At 38.1% G+C, this 15,836-nt stretch overlaps 2 protein-coding genes across 2 annotated transcripts; one reads left to right on the top strand and one right to left on the bottom strand.

The window, feature by feature from the left end:
• Positions 1–10,811: 10,811 nt before the first annotated feature.
• Positions 10,812–11,756, top strand: LOC117722232 (olfactory receptor OR51C1-like). The gene has a single exon (XM_034521204.1). It carries the CDS (start codon positions 10,812–10,814, stop codon positions 11,754–11,756), a length of 945 nt encoding a protein of 314 aa, XP_034377095.1.
• Positions 11,757–14,650: 2,894 nt separating this feature from the next.
• Positions 14,651–15,700, bottom strand: LOC117697206 (olfactory receptor 52D1-like). The gene has a single exon (XM_034488174.2). It carries the CDS (start codon positions 15,698–15,700, stop codon positions 14,717–14,719), a length of 984 nt encoding a protein of 327 aa, XP_034344065.1. The 3' UTR covers positions 14,651–14,716.
• Between the last annotated feature and the right edge of the window lie 136 nt (positions 15,701–15,836).

The raw sequence follows: 15,836 nt of genomic DNA, 5'->3' as shown, positions 1-15,836 counted from the left end.
TGGTTCTCAAGCTGGACCAGTCATTGGTTGGTCATTTCTGCTCCATCTTTACCCATGCATATCGCATAGGCAGTACATATTATTGGTTAAAGACTTTGTGGCTGTGTTGGTGCCTCAGTCTCTCCACTGGAAGTCTTGTCTGGTTACAGGAGATGGCTGGCTCAGGCTCCATATCCCCCTTTGCTAGGAGTCTTTGCTATGGTGTCTTCCTCGTAAGTTACTGGGAGTTTCCATCGCCCTATGTTTCTAACTCATGCCCTTCCTATTCCAGCTGTCTCTCCAAGTACTGTCTGTCTCAGTCCTCTCTCCTCACCAAACCTGAACCCTCCTGTTTTCATCCCCAACCCACCCCCATCCAAGCTGCTCCCCTCTTGTCCGTCAGGTTCAGAAGTCCTCCCTGAGCCCTTCTTGTTATTTAGCTTGAGTCTGTGAATTGTAGCATGATTATTTATTACTTTACTGCTAATATCCATCTATAAGTTACTATGTACCCGCCTGTCTTTCTGGATGTGGGTTACCTCACTCAGGATGACCTTTTCTAGTTCTATCCATTTGCCTGAAAGTTTCATGATCATAGTTTTTAATAGCTGAGCAATACTCCATTATGTAAACAAACTACATTTTCTTTATCTATTCTTTGATTGAAGGACATCTAGGTTGTTTCTAGTTTCTGACTATTGCAAACAATGTTACTATGAACTTAATAGAGCAAATGACCTTGTAATATAGTAGAGTATGCTTGTTTTTAAAAAGAGAAAAAAAAAAGGATGAGGAATTGAGTGTGTGGAGAGGTGGGGAAGATCTGGGAGGAATCAGAGGAGGGGGAAATGTGATCAGAGTATATTTTGTTAAAAATTTTTTCAATAAGAAAAGGAGGTTCAAAAAGAGTGAGGATAAGTTTAATTGAATAGACACTATGGGTGGTATATAACCTGTCAAACACCATGTTCATTAGGCATGAATAGTGAATTAAAACCTAATCCTTAGCTTGGACTGAACAATAAAGATGAAATAGAATAACCTAACACTACCTTGAAAACCTTAACCATCCACTGCATGGAATTTCATTAGTATAAAATGCTTGAATAAAAGTAATTTCTTCTGGAAATCTCTTTCACTCGAATACCCAAGGCAACAAATCTTTCCTCTAGAGGAAGTAACTCTCAGGGGAACCCTTGACTTTGTCTACTATACTGCCTGCTTCTGAATCTGGGAGATTTAGCTATTCAATTTTTTTTTCCTGAATGTAATGAGAATATCATGGGGTTTCTGTTCTTCAGTTTGTTTATGTAATGAATTACATTTATTGATTTATGTATGTTGAACTGTCTCTGCATGTCTGGGATAAATCTTACTTAATCATGGTGGATGTTCTTTTTGATGTACTCTTGGATTTGGTTTGCAAGTATTTTTTTATTATTACTTTTTTAAAGTCCACTCCTTTTCCCCCTCCCAGTCTGCCCTCTGACAGTTCCTCATCCCATTCCTCTTCCTCTCTTTCTCCAAGAGGATGTCCCCACCCTACCCTCACCAGACATCCCCACTCCCTGGGGCCTCAATCTCTCCAGGGTTAGTCAGCTTTTCTCTAACTAAGGCCAGACCAAGCAGTCCTCTATTGTATATGTATCTGGGATTCAGATCACCTAGTGTATGCTACCTGGTTGGTGGCTCAATGTCTGAGAGATCTCAGGGGTCCAGGTTAGTTGAGACTGCTGGTCTTCCTATGGGGTTGCCCCCCTTCATAACTTCTTCCAGCCTTTCCAAAATCCAACCACAGGGGTTCATAGCTTCAGTCCATTGCTTGGGTGTAAACATCTGCATCTGTCTCAGTTAGCTGCTTGTTAGGCCTCTCAGTGGACAGCCGTGCTAGGCTCCTGTCTATAAGCACACCATAGCATCAGTAATTGTGTCAGGCTGTGGAGCCTCCCCTCGAGATGGATCCCAATTTGGGTTGGTCACTGGACTTCCTTTACCTCAGTCTCTTCTTTGTTTTTGTCTTTGCAGTTCTTTTCTTTTAGACAGGAACAATTCTTGGTCAGAGTTTTTGACTATGGGATGGCAACCTCATCCCTCCACTTGCTGCCCTGTCTTTCTATTGGAGGTGGACTCTAAAAATTCTCTCTCCCCACCATTGAGCATTTCATCTAAGGTTCCTCCCTTTGAGTCCTGAGTCTCTCATCTCCCAGCTCTCAAGTATATTCTAGAGACCCCCCCCCCACCTTCCACCCCCCCAAGTTTGCATATTTTCATTCATTCTGCTGACTCTCAGGACTTCTTTTCTGTTCCCCTCCCTCAATACCTGATTATGGTCCCCTTTCCCCTTCCTCTTCCTCCTCTCCTTTCCCACTTCTGCCCCTCCATGATTGTCTTCTTCTCCCTCCCAAGTGGGATTGAAGCATCCTCACTTGGGCTCTTCATCTTGTTAACTTTCTTGAGTGCTATGGATTATATCCTGGGTATTCTGTACTTTTTTGGCTATTATTTATACTCATTAGTGAGTACATACCATGGATATCATTTTTGGGCCTGAGTTACCTCACTCGGGATGTATTTTCTAGTTCCATCCATTTGCAGGCAAAACTCATGAAGTCCTTGTCCTTAATAGCTCACTAGTATTACATTGTGTAAATGAACCACATTTTCTGTATCTGTTCTTCTGTTGTGGGACATCTGGATTGTTTCTAGCTTCTGGCTATCACAAATAAGGCCACAATAAATATAATGAAGCACGTGCTCCTGTGGCATGGTGGGGCATCTTTTGAGTATATGCCCAAGAGTGGTATAGCTGGGTCTTCAAGTAGATTTATTTCCAATTTTCTGAGGAACCTCCAGATTGAATTCTGGAGTGATTATACCAGTCTGCAATCCCACCAGCAATGGAGGAGTGTTCCTCTTTCTTCATATCCTAGCCAGCATCTGCTATCACCTGAGTGTTTTATGTTAGGCATTCTGATTGGTGGTAGATTCTCAGGGTTGTTTTGATTTGCATGTCCCTGATTACTAAGGACTTTAAACATTTCCTTAAGTGCTTCTCAGCCATTTGAGATTTCTCTGTTGTGAATGCTCTGTTAGTTCTATACCCCATTTTTTAAATTGGGTTGTTTGGTTTTTTTGGTGGTTAGCTTCTTGAGTTCTTTTGGATATTAGCCCTCTATTGGATGTGGGATTAGTGAAGGATTTTTCCCAATCTGTAGGTTGCCAGTTGGAATTCAAGGCTCATACCTAAACATAATAAAAGCAATATATAGCAAAATATCAAATTAAATGGAGATATACTTGAAACAATCACACTAAAATCAGGAATAAGACAAGGATGCTCACTCGATTCAATATAGTACTCGAAGTCCTAGCAAGAACAATAAGACAACAAAAAGGAGATCCAAAGGATACAAATTGGCAAAGAACAAGTCAAGGTATCATGATATGATAGTATTCATAAGCGCTCCAAAAAATTCTACCAGAGAACTTCTCCAGCTGATATACAACTTCAGCAAAGTGACTGGATACAAAATTAACTCAAATGAATCAGTAGCCTTCCTAAATGACAAACAGGCTGAGAAAGAAAATAAGGAAAAATACTCTTCACAATAGCCACAAATAATATAAAATATCTTGGGGTAACTCTAACCAAACAAGTGAAAGATCTGTATGACAGAAACTTCAAGTCTCTCAAGAAAAAAATTGAAGACCTCAGAAAATGAAATCTACAGATGCAACACAATCCCCATAAAAATCCCAATACAAATTTTCAAAGACACAGAAAGAGCTATTCTTAATTTCATATGGAAAAGCAAAAAACCCAGGATAGCAAAAACAATTCTTAACAATAAAAGAACTTCTTGGAGAATCACCATCTGTGACCTCAAGCTGTAAAACAGAGAAATAGTGATAAAAACTGCATGGAATTGATACAGAGATAGACAGGTTGATCAATGGAATAGAATTGAAGACCCAGAGATAAAATCACATACTTATGGACACTTGATTTTTGACAAAGAAGCCAAAAATATACAATGGTCAAAAGAAAGCATCTTCAATAAATCATTCTGGTCTAACTGGCAGTTTGTATGTAGAAAAATAAAAATAGATCCATATTTGTCACCTTGCACAAAGCTCAAGTCCAAGTGGATCCAGAACCTCAACCTAAAACCAGAATCACTGAATGTAGTAGAAGAAAAAGTAGAAAACAGCCCCAAACTCGTGGGCTCAGAGGATTGTGCGGTGGGGGTTCCCTAAACAGAACTCCAATGGCTCAGGCTCTAAGATCAAGAATTGATAAATGAGACCTCATGAAACTAATCTCTTCATTTTAAGAGATATTTAATGAATACACACTATGTACCTGCTACTAACTATAATCTTTTTAAAGTTCTGTTGTTCCAATTATTCACATAACAGGATCACTGACAAGAAGCACACAGAATGTTTAAGGAGAAATTTTCAACTCTGTATCCATCACCAGGGTAATATTTCCTTTTTTAAACTAAGGTACATACACATAGGATTTCTATGTTTATATTTTTTTCTTCATGTGGATCTTTCCCATCTGTCTAAGCCTCCATGTGCCCAGATGTCAGTTAAGCATCCCAGGGGACAGAGCTCTGAGTCATCCAGCATGGCACAGAAATCCCACATGCTAGCATTTACTCCAGCTGAAGCAGTGACTCCTTATAAAGATTCTCCATTCATAGAAACGTGTGGGTAACCTTCACATAACCCACGATAGAAGAATAAGAAAAACTCCCTGTCTAAAGGTCCAGACAACCAGCTACATCCTGGTAGGAAACCATACTTTTTTTGTCTGTAATATGTTTGTCTGATCATTTTAAGCTCAATGTAACTCATGTCAAAAGACACGTGGAAATTTCAGTGGAAGTGAGTATAAAGACCCATACAAAGTTTCTGATGTTTTTCCTTCAACACACCCACCTGGAAGGTCTCTACTTCTCTACATTGGTAAAGGCAAGGCCCTTCTTCACTTGGCCCATGACATTCAACTCCTCGGAACTCCTCACTCTACTTACACCTCTCTGTTCTGTTCATGTCCAAGGAACTGCCTGTTCAGAAACTCCAAATTCCATGCAGAGGTTTCATTTATGTATGTTTTAGTAGTCATAGTAAATGTATGTCCAATTGTGAAAATGGCCAATGAAACCCAACATTTTGTAAGACATATATTCTGTATTTAACTTACAGTGAATTGATGACACATATATTAATGAAACTCCCAAGTACAGACATGGGCACACCCTCATTAATACTGATTTATGTTTCATTTATCAAAGATTTATATTTTTATAGCACATTTATTCCAACCAGGGTCCTGGAAAACATCAGGTAAGTTTACACTTTTAGTTTAATTCTCAACACAGATACCAAGGACTAGCCTCAGCTTGGAGAAGGGTTCCTAAGAGAAGGGCTGTTTGGGAACAGCCTAAAGAAAGAACTGGAATCAAACATGGCTCCAAGCTGACAGCCTCAGTTCTGCTGAAATGAAATGGCTTTCCTGACTGCGTGTTCTCTTTCTCTCTCTCCCTGTCTCTCTCTCTCTGTGTCTCTGTCTCTGTCTCTGTCTCTGTCTCTGTCTCTGTCTCTCTCTCTCTCTCTCTCTCTCTCTCTCTCTCTCTCTCTCTCTCTGTGTGTGTGTGTGTGTATATGTGTTCTGCTCAACTCTAGACAGCTTTTTCTTGCTATTCTAAAGGTTCTCTGGTTGAGACAGCTCTCTCTGCTAGTAAAAACTGTAAAAGCTATTTTGATAACTCATGGTTTTTTTTTTTTTTTTACCACAGTCAGAAAAGATGATATAAAATAAACAATTATTGGATCTTCTGACCAAGTTAGAAATCCTATTAGAAAAAAAAATATCAAAGATCTGTTTTCACTATCCAGGCATCTCCAGACAGCTCAGCTTTCTCTAGAAAATTCTAAAAATTCTAAAATTCTAAAGAACTATTATCTAGTTCTGTTAGCTCACCCATTGCAGACAAAAACAAAACAACAACCAAAAAAAAAAAAAACAAAAACAGGTTTTTTATTTACATATTAATTAATTCATTTATTTCAGGTTTCCTTTTGATTATCTTATGAATCAGCATCCTGTGACCACAGCCCTTTGATTCTTAGTAGACAGCAGGCATGAATGTTTTCTTAACATTGCAAATGAATTCACAGATCTGTTGCCTTTATTAAGCAGAGGACAAGCTAATTGGGTGGGACCCTGCCCTGAAATTACCATTTCCATCATGCCCAGGCCTAACTTTGCTCTGTCCTAGGCTGACTCTGAACTGAAGAATCTATCTGCCTTTGTAAGTATAAACAAAAAAAACTATGTTAACATGGAGGACATTCCTCAGAAGTAAAGAGTCCTCCACTGCTAGTACTGGTTCCAGAAAATATGTCCATTATTACATAAGCAAGCCTTATGCCCACAGCAGTCATCAACACACATCCCAGGGGCAGGAACCATATCACTCTGTCCCCACCAAGCCCATGCCAGGCTTGATGCAGAGAGACAATGCAGCATAGTAATGACTTCATTGAAAAGACCTGGATTCACACACTGAGTCCATTACATCCATCAGAGGAACTCTCAATAAACTCTTCACTCTGAAGCAGCATTGTTGTTCTTTTTACTGTGAGTGATGTCAAATCATCCTGATTAACTAGTAGTCATTTGACGAATTTCATTTTTTTTCCTGAACCAATGAGTATTATTGGGGTTAGTTACAGGAGAGAGGTTACTTACAGTTATAGTTACAGTTACAGTTATATAGATATATAGTTATAGTTGTAGTTATAGTTATAGTTATAGTTACAATGAGAAGTTACTTACAGGAGCAGATATGAGTTCTCATGTTCCCTTCTTTCTGCAGTGAGAACATTATCTAACTGAATATCGTATATGTTTCAAGTGGGAGATGTTTTGCTGTAAAAAAGAATTCTTCATATTTTACCAAAATAAAAACCCCATGCTTTACCCCCTTAGCTTTAACTTTGTTATTAGAAGTTCTGTTTCTTCTTTGCAATTATATTAATATTTCCCTGGATTTTGTTCTAAAATGTCTGTGTTTATTGATATTTACTTATTTAACTATCAGGAAATTATTTCAATATAGATTTTGATGATATGCTTTATTTGTGTTTTATTCAAGTCAGTTTGTCAAACTCCTATTATCCACTACTTCTGTCTATAACTACTGGATTTAAAGGCTAGCTTATCTGTCCTTCTTCCTGCACTTTAATTCTATCCCAGGATTCTATTTGGTCCCAAATAGAAACTAAATCCTCTTATCTATGTCAGTATATAATACAATAGTGCAGAAATCACAACGAACCTTTCTATGTTGATAAAGAGCTGTAAATCATTTTAGATAAAAATATTTCTTGACTATTTTTATTCCAGTCTCCAAAAAACATCACAGCTTATATGAAGCTGTATTTTCTGAACTTTTGTTTATTGCTTACCTTTTATAAAGAAACCAAGACTGGACATGAGATTTTTGCCAAAAACTCTGTTGATCTTGTTCACCAAATACTTTCTATGCTCAGTATTTCCTAGAGGAGTTTCAAATCGAGATTTATATTTAAAAGTCTTCAATATAGCATATGTGTTACAAAAAAAGTATGCATTCCAAAAATTAGTGCATTTGTAATGGAAACCATCACCACTACCCTATTTTAGAACATTTTCCATCACCCAAAATAGTGCCCTGGTTGCTGTCCAATTCCCACCCCTAGAGAGACACAAATACTAACCTGTTTTCTGTCTTCAAAACAAATTTCAAGACTAGGGTCATACCTCAGTAGGTAAGAGGGTTTGTTACTCAAGTGTAAGGATCCAAATTTCAATCCTAAATGCCTACGTAAAAGGTCAGGCATGGCCATCATACTGTAACCCTAGCCCTGGGGAGGCGGATCTTAAACAGTTGGGTCAATGAGGCTTACTGGCCACCAGCCCAGTTGCAGCTTCAGTGAAAGACCCTACCTCATAGGATTAAAGTGAAAAATGACAGAGCAGGACACATGATGACGTCCTCTGGTTTCTGAGCATGTACAAGCATATAAACCTGCACACACAGTACACACACAGCTCAGACACAAAAATTTTTCTTTTCTATGTATTTGATTAAGATTGGTCACACTGTGTGTAATTTTCTAACTACATAATTTTTCATACCGTATAATTTGAGTGCATTCACGTGGCAGTAATATCAGTTTTACTTTTCTTTGTTGTCTAAACACGATTCCATCATAAAGATCCTTCACTATTTGATCATCTGAAAACAGCAGATAAGATTTGTATTGTTCCCAATTTGGGGCTATAGTAACTAATGTTGTCATGAACATTAGTGCATAAGTGTCTATACATATGCTTTCATTTGTCTTTGGAAAGTTTCTAGAAGTAGAGTTTTTGAGTCCTATGGTGAGTTTATGGTTGAATGTTTAGAAAACTGCCAATTCATTTTTAATAGAGAATGTACTATTACATGCTACCAGCCCTGGAAGGTGTTTCCAGTATCTCCATATATCCTCAGAACTTAGCTTTTTCTTGTTTGCTTTCTCCTCAGCTCTAGACATTTGATTATATAGTTTCATCTCATTGCATTTAGAGAATCATGTATTGAAAGTTTAATAGAAGAAGAGCTGAGAAAGGCTTTCTTTTGAACTGTGCTAGTAATAAAGTTACTCTGAAATAGAAATTTTGGAAAACAGAGAGTGATATGAACTAGACACAACTGCAGCAAACAGGAAGTGATGGTTAACACTGAAAGAAAAAGAGGTTATGAATTTGAGAGAGTGGAGGGTGAGGTTACATGGTGGGAGTTAAAGGAAAAATGATGTAACTTTATTTTAACTTCAAAAATGTATGCAAAAAACCAGACAAGGTGAGAATATGCAGATTTATGAGTTTGGGAGCATACATCATGGAAATTGCATGAGTCTGCAGATATGTATGTACAACTATCATATAACCAATAGAGAACTAATAACTAAAATGAGAAAGAAAAAAAAAGGCTATGTAAAATACACAGTCTTTTCCATGGAGAAGACTGGATTCTGATGCAGTCATATTGTGTTTGAGATTACCTTGGAAGTGTGGAGTGAAGAAATTAAAAAATCTAGATGGATCTACTATTCATAATATTAGTCTTAGAACAGTAATGCTTTAAAATTTAAAAAGCATGAAAAAGGAAAAGGTGTTGTCCTTGTCATGCCTGAGGATTTTAAATTTGTAACAAACAATACAAATAGGCAAACTCATCACCTATGTTCATAAATGAGCAGTATAATTAGACACTAGAAATGTTTAAAAGTAGGCATAACTCATCAAAATGACCATGGAAGTCTTCTATTACAGAATCAATAGAAATCTGGAAGCAATCTTAAAAACAATTTGATGACTATTTTGGCTTTTACAGTAAGTATGTAATTTTCAAAATGCACTACTTTGTGTACTCACATTTTGCCAAATAATCTCTTACTTGTTAAAAGTTACTCCCACCAATTTAAATGCAGGCCACAAAACAGGTGCACACTCTTAATACATGTTTTCAGTCTGAACAGCAGACATTTTAAGTAATTTTACACCAACAAAGATATGTATCTCACATTTGCTCCATTTATTAGTAGAAAATAATATTATTAATTGAATCAAGATTGTATCATAACTACCACCGTTATCACCATCATCAGACAATGTGGTTTAGTTTGTAATAACACAGATTCTGAAGTATTTTATTCTCTAACTCCTAGTGTCATCTATTTTTACAAACTTGAAGAGTTTACCCAAACTTTTAAGACTTATCTATCTAGAAGACAAACACATATCTCACATTCATCAGAAGGCTCAAAACAAATTTACACAAATATTTAGAGAAATGTGTGAGACAGTCTTAGAATTGACACATTGGTGTATATTGCTAGAATCAATTTCAGATTAAGAGCCAGGCCATATGCGCTTATAATTTGACTCAGTGACCACCACCACAAAAACAGTTTCCATAATCGTGAACAAAGCAGCGTTTCAGTGCTACAAAACAAGAATTTCCAGTTTCAGATTCATAAGAGCAGAAGCATCTCCTAAAGAATCAAAGTTTTAGTTAAAAGTAAATGATTGGTGACTATATAAAATATAAAATGTGAAATAAAGTTAGCTGAATAAGTTTAAATTAGTTCAAACCTAATTAAATAGCTGAGGTTTCTGACAGAGGTACATATGATTTTGAGTAAAAAAACTCCCAACAAAAACTTCCAACTGTCTCCGTCAGTCAAAGATAGTTGATATATCTAGGTTGGGTATTAGGTTACACTTCTGATTGTATGGGCATCTTGTTATTGAGCATTACCAAACTTATATAGCCTTTGATTAACATTTAAAAGATTGTATAAAAGCAAAAAGTAGAAGGGGGATGGAATAGGGGTTTTCTAGGGAGGGGAAATGGGGAAAGGGGATGGCATCTAAAATATAAATAAAATATCCAATAAAAAATAAATAAATAAATAAATAAAATAGTATCATTTGCACTGTTCTATTTATATCAAGCTCAAAACTAATAATTGATAATTATGTCAACAAAAGATAAAAGAAAGATGACAGCTAAAGTGGACAATCGATCAGGTGGGGCATTAGAAAGCCGTCTGGTAATGTCCTCCTAATTGGTGTCAAAAGTAGTTACTGGGTACATGTAGATGTTAAACTTACTTGAGCCATATAAGTTTCATGCACTTTATTGAATGCCTATCTGACTTCAACTAAAATAATTTCAAAATTCTAGATTTAAGAAGTCAAGATTCTGATTGGACAGACCAGAATGCCAATCTTCTATAACTCCACCTCTCCTACTTTTCTCTTGACTGGTGTCCCTGGATTGGAGTGGGCTCATCCCTGGATCTCCATTCCCTTCTGCTGCCTCTACTTAACTGCACTATCTGGAAATTCTTTGATCCTGTTCGTAGTCCTTACTGAACCAACTCTCCAAGAGCCCATGTACTATTTCCTCTCTATGCTGTCCACCACTGACATTGATCTCTGCATCTCTACAATCGTGACAGTGCTGGGAATATTCTGGCTCAATGTCCGGGAGATCAGCTTCAGTGCCTGCTTGTCACAGATGTTCTTCATTCATCTCTTCACATTCATGGAGTCATCAGTGCTTCTGGCTATGGCCTTTGATCGTTTTGTAGCCATCTCAGACCCCTTGAGATATGCTGCCATTCTAACTCATGCAAGGATTGCACAAATTGGCCTGGCAGTCATTACTAGAGGGACTGTCATTTTGACCCCACTAGTCCTGCTCCTTAAGCGCCTATCATTTTGCCGTAGTCGTGTGCTCCATCACTCCTATTGCTTCCACCCTGATGTGATGAAGCTCTCATGCTCGGACACAAAGATCAACAGTGCATTTGGACTAACTGCAATTATCTCTACTGCTGGAGTGGACTCCATCTTTATCCTGCTCTCCTATGCCCTAATCATTCGCTCAGTTCTCAGCATCGCATCCCCTGGGGAAAGGAAGAAGGCTTTTAGCACCTGCATTTCTCATATCACTGCCGTGGCCATCTTCTACATCCCCTTGATCAGTCTGTCCTTTGTCCACAGGTTTGGAAAACATGCCCCACCCTATGTACCCACTCTCATTGCAAATGTGTACTTGCTCATCCCCCCTGTGATGAACCCCATCATCTATAGTGTGAAAACAAAGCAGATCCAGAGAGCTATTCTCAGACTTGTACATTGTAAAGGACCTCATGTTTAACAATCAATAATCACCTAAAGACTTATTTCAAGATGAAATATCAATGCATTTAATACAATTGGAATACAATTATCATACATTAAAGGCTAAAGTTATATGGATCTAGGTATAATCCAATCAAATACATTTAAAACAATATTTCCTAATGTGTTTTTTTTACCACTAGAACACTTATACAGATTTTCATTATCTCTTATTATTTTGCATTTTATTATTTTAACTTTTATTTTTTTCTAATTTAAATTTTTCATGCAACATATTTCAATCATTTCCCCTTCCCCAAATCCTCTCAGATAGCCCACCTCCCTGTGGGCTCTGTATCTTCTGCATCTATTTCCATCAGTTGCTGAGTGAAGTCTCTCTGATGACAATTAATTAAGCTAGGCATCAATTTGTGAATACAGGAGAATATCATTAGGAATCATTAGTTGACATTTATTTATTTATTTATTTATTTATTTAGGCTCTCCAACCTGTGGGTCCTTGCCAACCAGGCAGTGTCAGGGTTAGACTCCCACTCACGGCAAGGATCTCAAGTTGGACTAGTCATTTGCCATTCCCACAATTTCTACACCACTTTTACCCTAGCATATTGTATAGGAAACACAAACTGTAGGTCAAGGTTTTTGCGGCTGGGGTAGTGTCCCAATCTCTCTGCTGCCAGTCTTGCTCTGGTAAAGATGGCCAGTTCAGGCTTCTTATCCCCATTGCTAAGAGGCTTAGAGCTAGGGTCACCCTCATAGGTCCTGGGAATTTCCATTGCACTAGGTTTCTAGCTCATCTCAGGGATGCCACACACACAACCACAATTCCAGTTGTCTCTGGGTCCAATCTTCTACAAGTCTTGTGAAGATAACCAGCGTAGCAATAAGTTCATTATTGCAACAAGAATAGCAAATTGAGACGATATCATGATTTGTTGCACATATCCCCATCTTGGCTTTTTTTTTTTGCTCTGCCTTCTCTTCCGCAATATTTCCTGTCCATGGGCAGAGTCTTACAGCTGTCACAACTGCATTCAAGCACACCACCACAAGTTCTCAATACTTTGGCCAGTTATGTGTTTAGCTGTTTACTACTGCAGTAAAAAATGTCTAGGTGAAGGCTGCAGTGAATGCTAACCTTTGGACATAAAGAATTTAGAAGGAAGTTTCACATGTTCTTGTCTATTTAGCAACACAATAGTAGTAGGCTTCCCCCTTAGAGCCAATGATTCTCAACCAGCAGCCAATAACTTTTAAACAAATTTACAAGACCATGCAGGAGATCCCTCTTGTGGAGTAGACAGATTGCAAATCCAATAAGAAAGCGGCTGGTTAACCCCATAATAGCTGTGCCATTATAAGACTAGTGGTCACCTCTTGCCAATTAGGTCATGGTCATTCGTTATTATACCTCCCACAGTTCAGTCCCAATCAGAACTGAATAATAGCATTAATGCCGTTCTCCCCAAGCGACTGGAATAGTACATTCTGGGACTGTGAAGGATAGCTGATGTGGAGGAATTTTCCAGCTCAGTACATGCATGTTTTCTCCATGACCTGTGACCAGATGGTGTGGTGTGATCAGCAATAGGAGCTCTCATGAACAATAAGCATTAATGGAAGGAACCCATACTGTTTGGGAGGTTTTGGAAAACTCCCTGACCATGGGAGGCTCCCACACTAGCATTGATATTTATTCTATAATTTATGGCAGAAGAAGACAAAAACCTCATTCCTAACCCAGAAGCTATCTCCTATTGATAACCACTTGCAAATGAAAAATTAGTTTTCTCCAACAAAGTCTTACTGGGAATACAAATTACTTTCTTTTAGAGTGTTAGATATATATTTAAATTTTTATTTTTTTAATTTATTCTGTTATACAAAACATCCCAACTGCACCAATCCCTGGCATTATTAATTATACTCTGTTATGCTTACAGACAAGAGCCTAGCATAAAGGTCCTCTGAGAGGCTCTACCCAGCATATGACTGAAACAGTTACAGGTACCCATAACCAAACATAGACAAAGGACAGGGACCCTTATGGAAAAGTTGAGGGAAAGATGAAAGGCACTGAAGGGGATGGGAATCTCATAGGAAGACTAAAAAAGTCAACTAACATGGACCCCTGGGATCTCTCAGAGACAATGAACAAACCAAGGAACATACACAGGCTGAAACAAGGCCCCTGGAACATATGTAGAAGATGTGCATCTCAGTCTCCATGTGGATCCCCCAACTACTTGAGTGGGGGCTCTCCCTAAAGCTGTAGCTTGATTGGTATCTGTTCCCCAACAGGGCTGCCTTGTCTGGCCTCAGTGTGAGAGGATGTTTTTAATCTGGCAGACTTGATGCTCCAGGTAAGACAATACCCAGAGTGGGGTCCACCCTCTCAGGGAAGAAGGAAAAGATGGATGAGGGAGGGAGTCTGTGAAGGGGTAACTAAGAGGAGGGCAACATTTGAAATATAAATAAATATAAATTCTTCTCAAAAAATATTAACAGAATAATACTGAGTAAATGAGAAATAACAACATCGTGGTTATGAATGGCTATGAAGTGTGGCAAAATAGCCAACAAAAAGTACACTCGGTGTAAGATATCTTCATAATTCTCTGCTTTACAATAAACCCAATTTCTACATAAATATATATACATTTCTTGTAGTGAGGGTGTAGGCATTATGATAAATGAACCATTTAAATACTGTGTATTGCAATCATAGTAATTAAATTGAAATAATTTTTATAGAATAGTGAGAGTATCATTGTAGAGTAATCCTTTCTTATTTGGGTAAGAGGTATAAAATCCAAAGAAATAACTGGAATTTTATCTATTTTTAGAACACAATTGTGTTTTTTAAGACACATTCAACTGAAAACCCATTTGAATCTTGTAAAGATATTTAAAAATAAAGAAAATAAACTCATAACTTTTATTATGTAAAAAATTTCACTCAGCATCAAAATAAATTCAGTTTGTGTGCTTTGAAAACCTGAAAACTTTGAGGAATCTGTTTCGTATTTTCTTGGTCCTCACACCATAAATAATGGGGTTCACCATGGGTGGCACAAGAAGATAGATGTTGGCTACAAATATATGCACTTGAGGAGCCACTTTGTGCCCAAACCTGTGGGTGAGGAAGGAGAAGAAGGCTGGGGTGTAGGACACTAAGATGACACAGACATGTGAGCCACAGGTACCCAGAGTCTTGAGTCTGACATCCTTGGAAGGAAGGTGGAAGACTGTGTTGAGTATGAGGACATAAGAGCAAATGATCAATATGAAGTCCACCCCACCAGTGAGGAAGGCAACAATGAGGCTGTAAGCTCTGCGGATACTTGTCTCAGCACAGGCAATCTTGATGAGGGCCATGAATTCACAGTAGGTGTGGGAAATTATATTTGTCTTGCAATAGGGAAGCCAACGTAACAAGAAAGGGTGAGGACTGAGAAGGGCTATTCCCCGAAGGACAACAGCTAGACCTATCCCCCCAGTTAGAGTGTGTGTCAAAATAGCTGAGTGTCTTAATGGGTTACAAATCGCTACATAACGGTCAAAGGCCATGGCCAAGAAAAATCCAGACTCCATGGTTGAGCAAGAGTGAATTAGGAAGATCTGAGTGAGGCAAGCTTCAAAGCGAATCTCTCCATCATGAAACCAGAAGAGACTGAGAAGTTTGGGAACAGCTGTAGTGCACACCACTAGGTTGGCCACTGCCAACATGCAGAGGAAGAGGTACATGGGCTCATGGAGGCTGGCATCTGTCTTGATGATGAACAGAAGTGAGCTGTTTCCCACCAATGCTAAAACGTAGACCATGCAAAAGGGAATAGAGATCCATATGTGTGCTGCTTCCAACCCAGGGATGCCAATGAGGATGAAGGTTGAAGGATGGACATCAGATTTATTGTAGACAGACATAACAACTGTCAAATGTCTTAGATTACTTCCCATGCATGGTTCCTACAAAAGAATCAAAAATAATTTCTACATTTAAAATTTCTTTATGCTGGATAAATAATTAAACCTTTAAATATATAGCATATAGATTTTTTGCCACATAAAAGAATCAGCTTTAATTACAAAATTA

The sequence above is a fragment of the Arvicanthis niloticus genome, chromosome 1, assembly GCF_011762505.2.
Source record: "Arvicanthis niloticus isolate mArvNil1 chromosome 1, mArvNil1.pat.X, whole genome shotgun sequence".
In the NCBI taxonomy this organism is placed as follows: Eukaryota; Metazoa; Chordata; class Mammalia; order Rodentia; family Muridae; genus Arvicanthis; species Arvicanthis niloticus.
The sequence above is the reverse complement of the archived record's forward strand: the minus strand, read 5'-3'. Positions and strand labels throughout refer to the sequence as shown.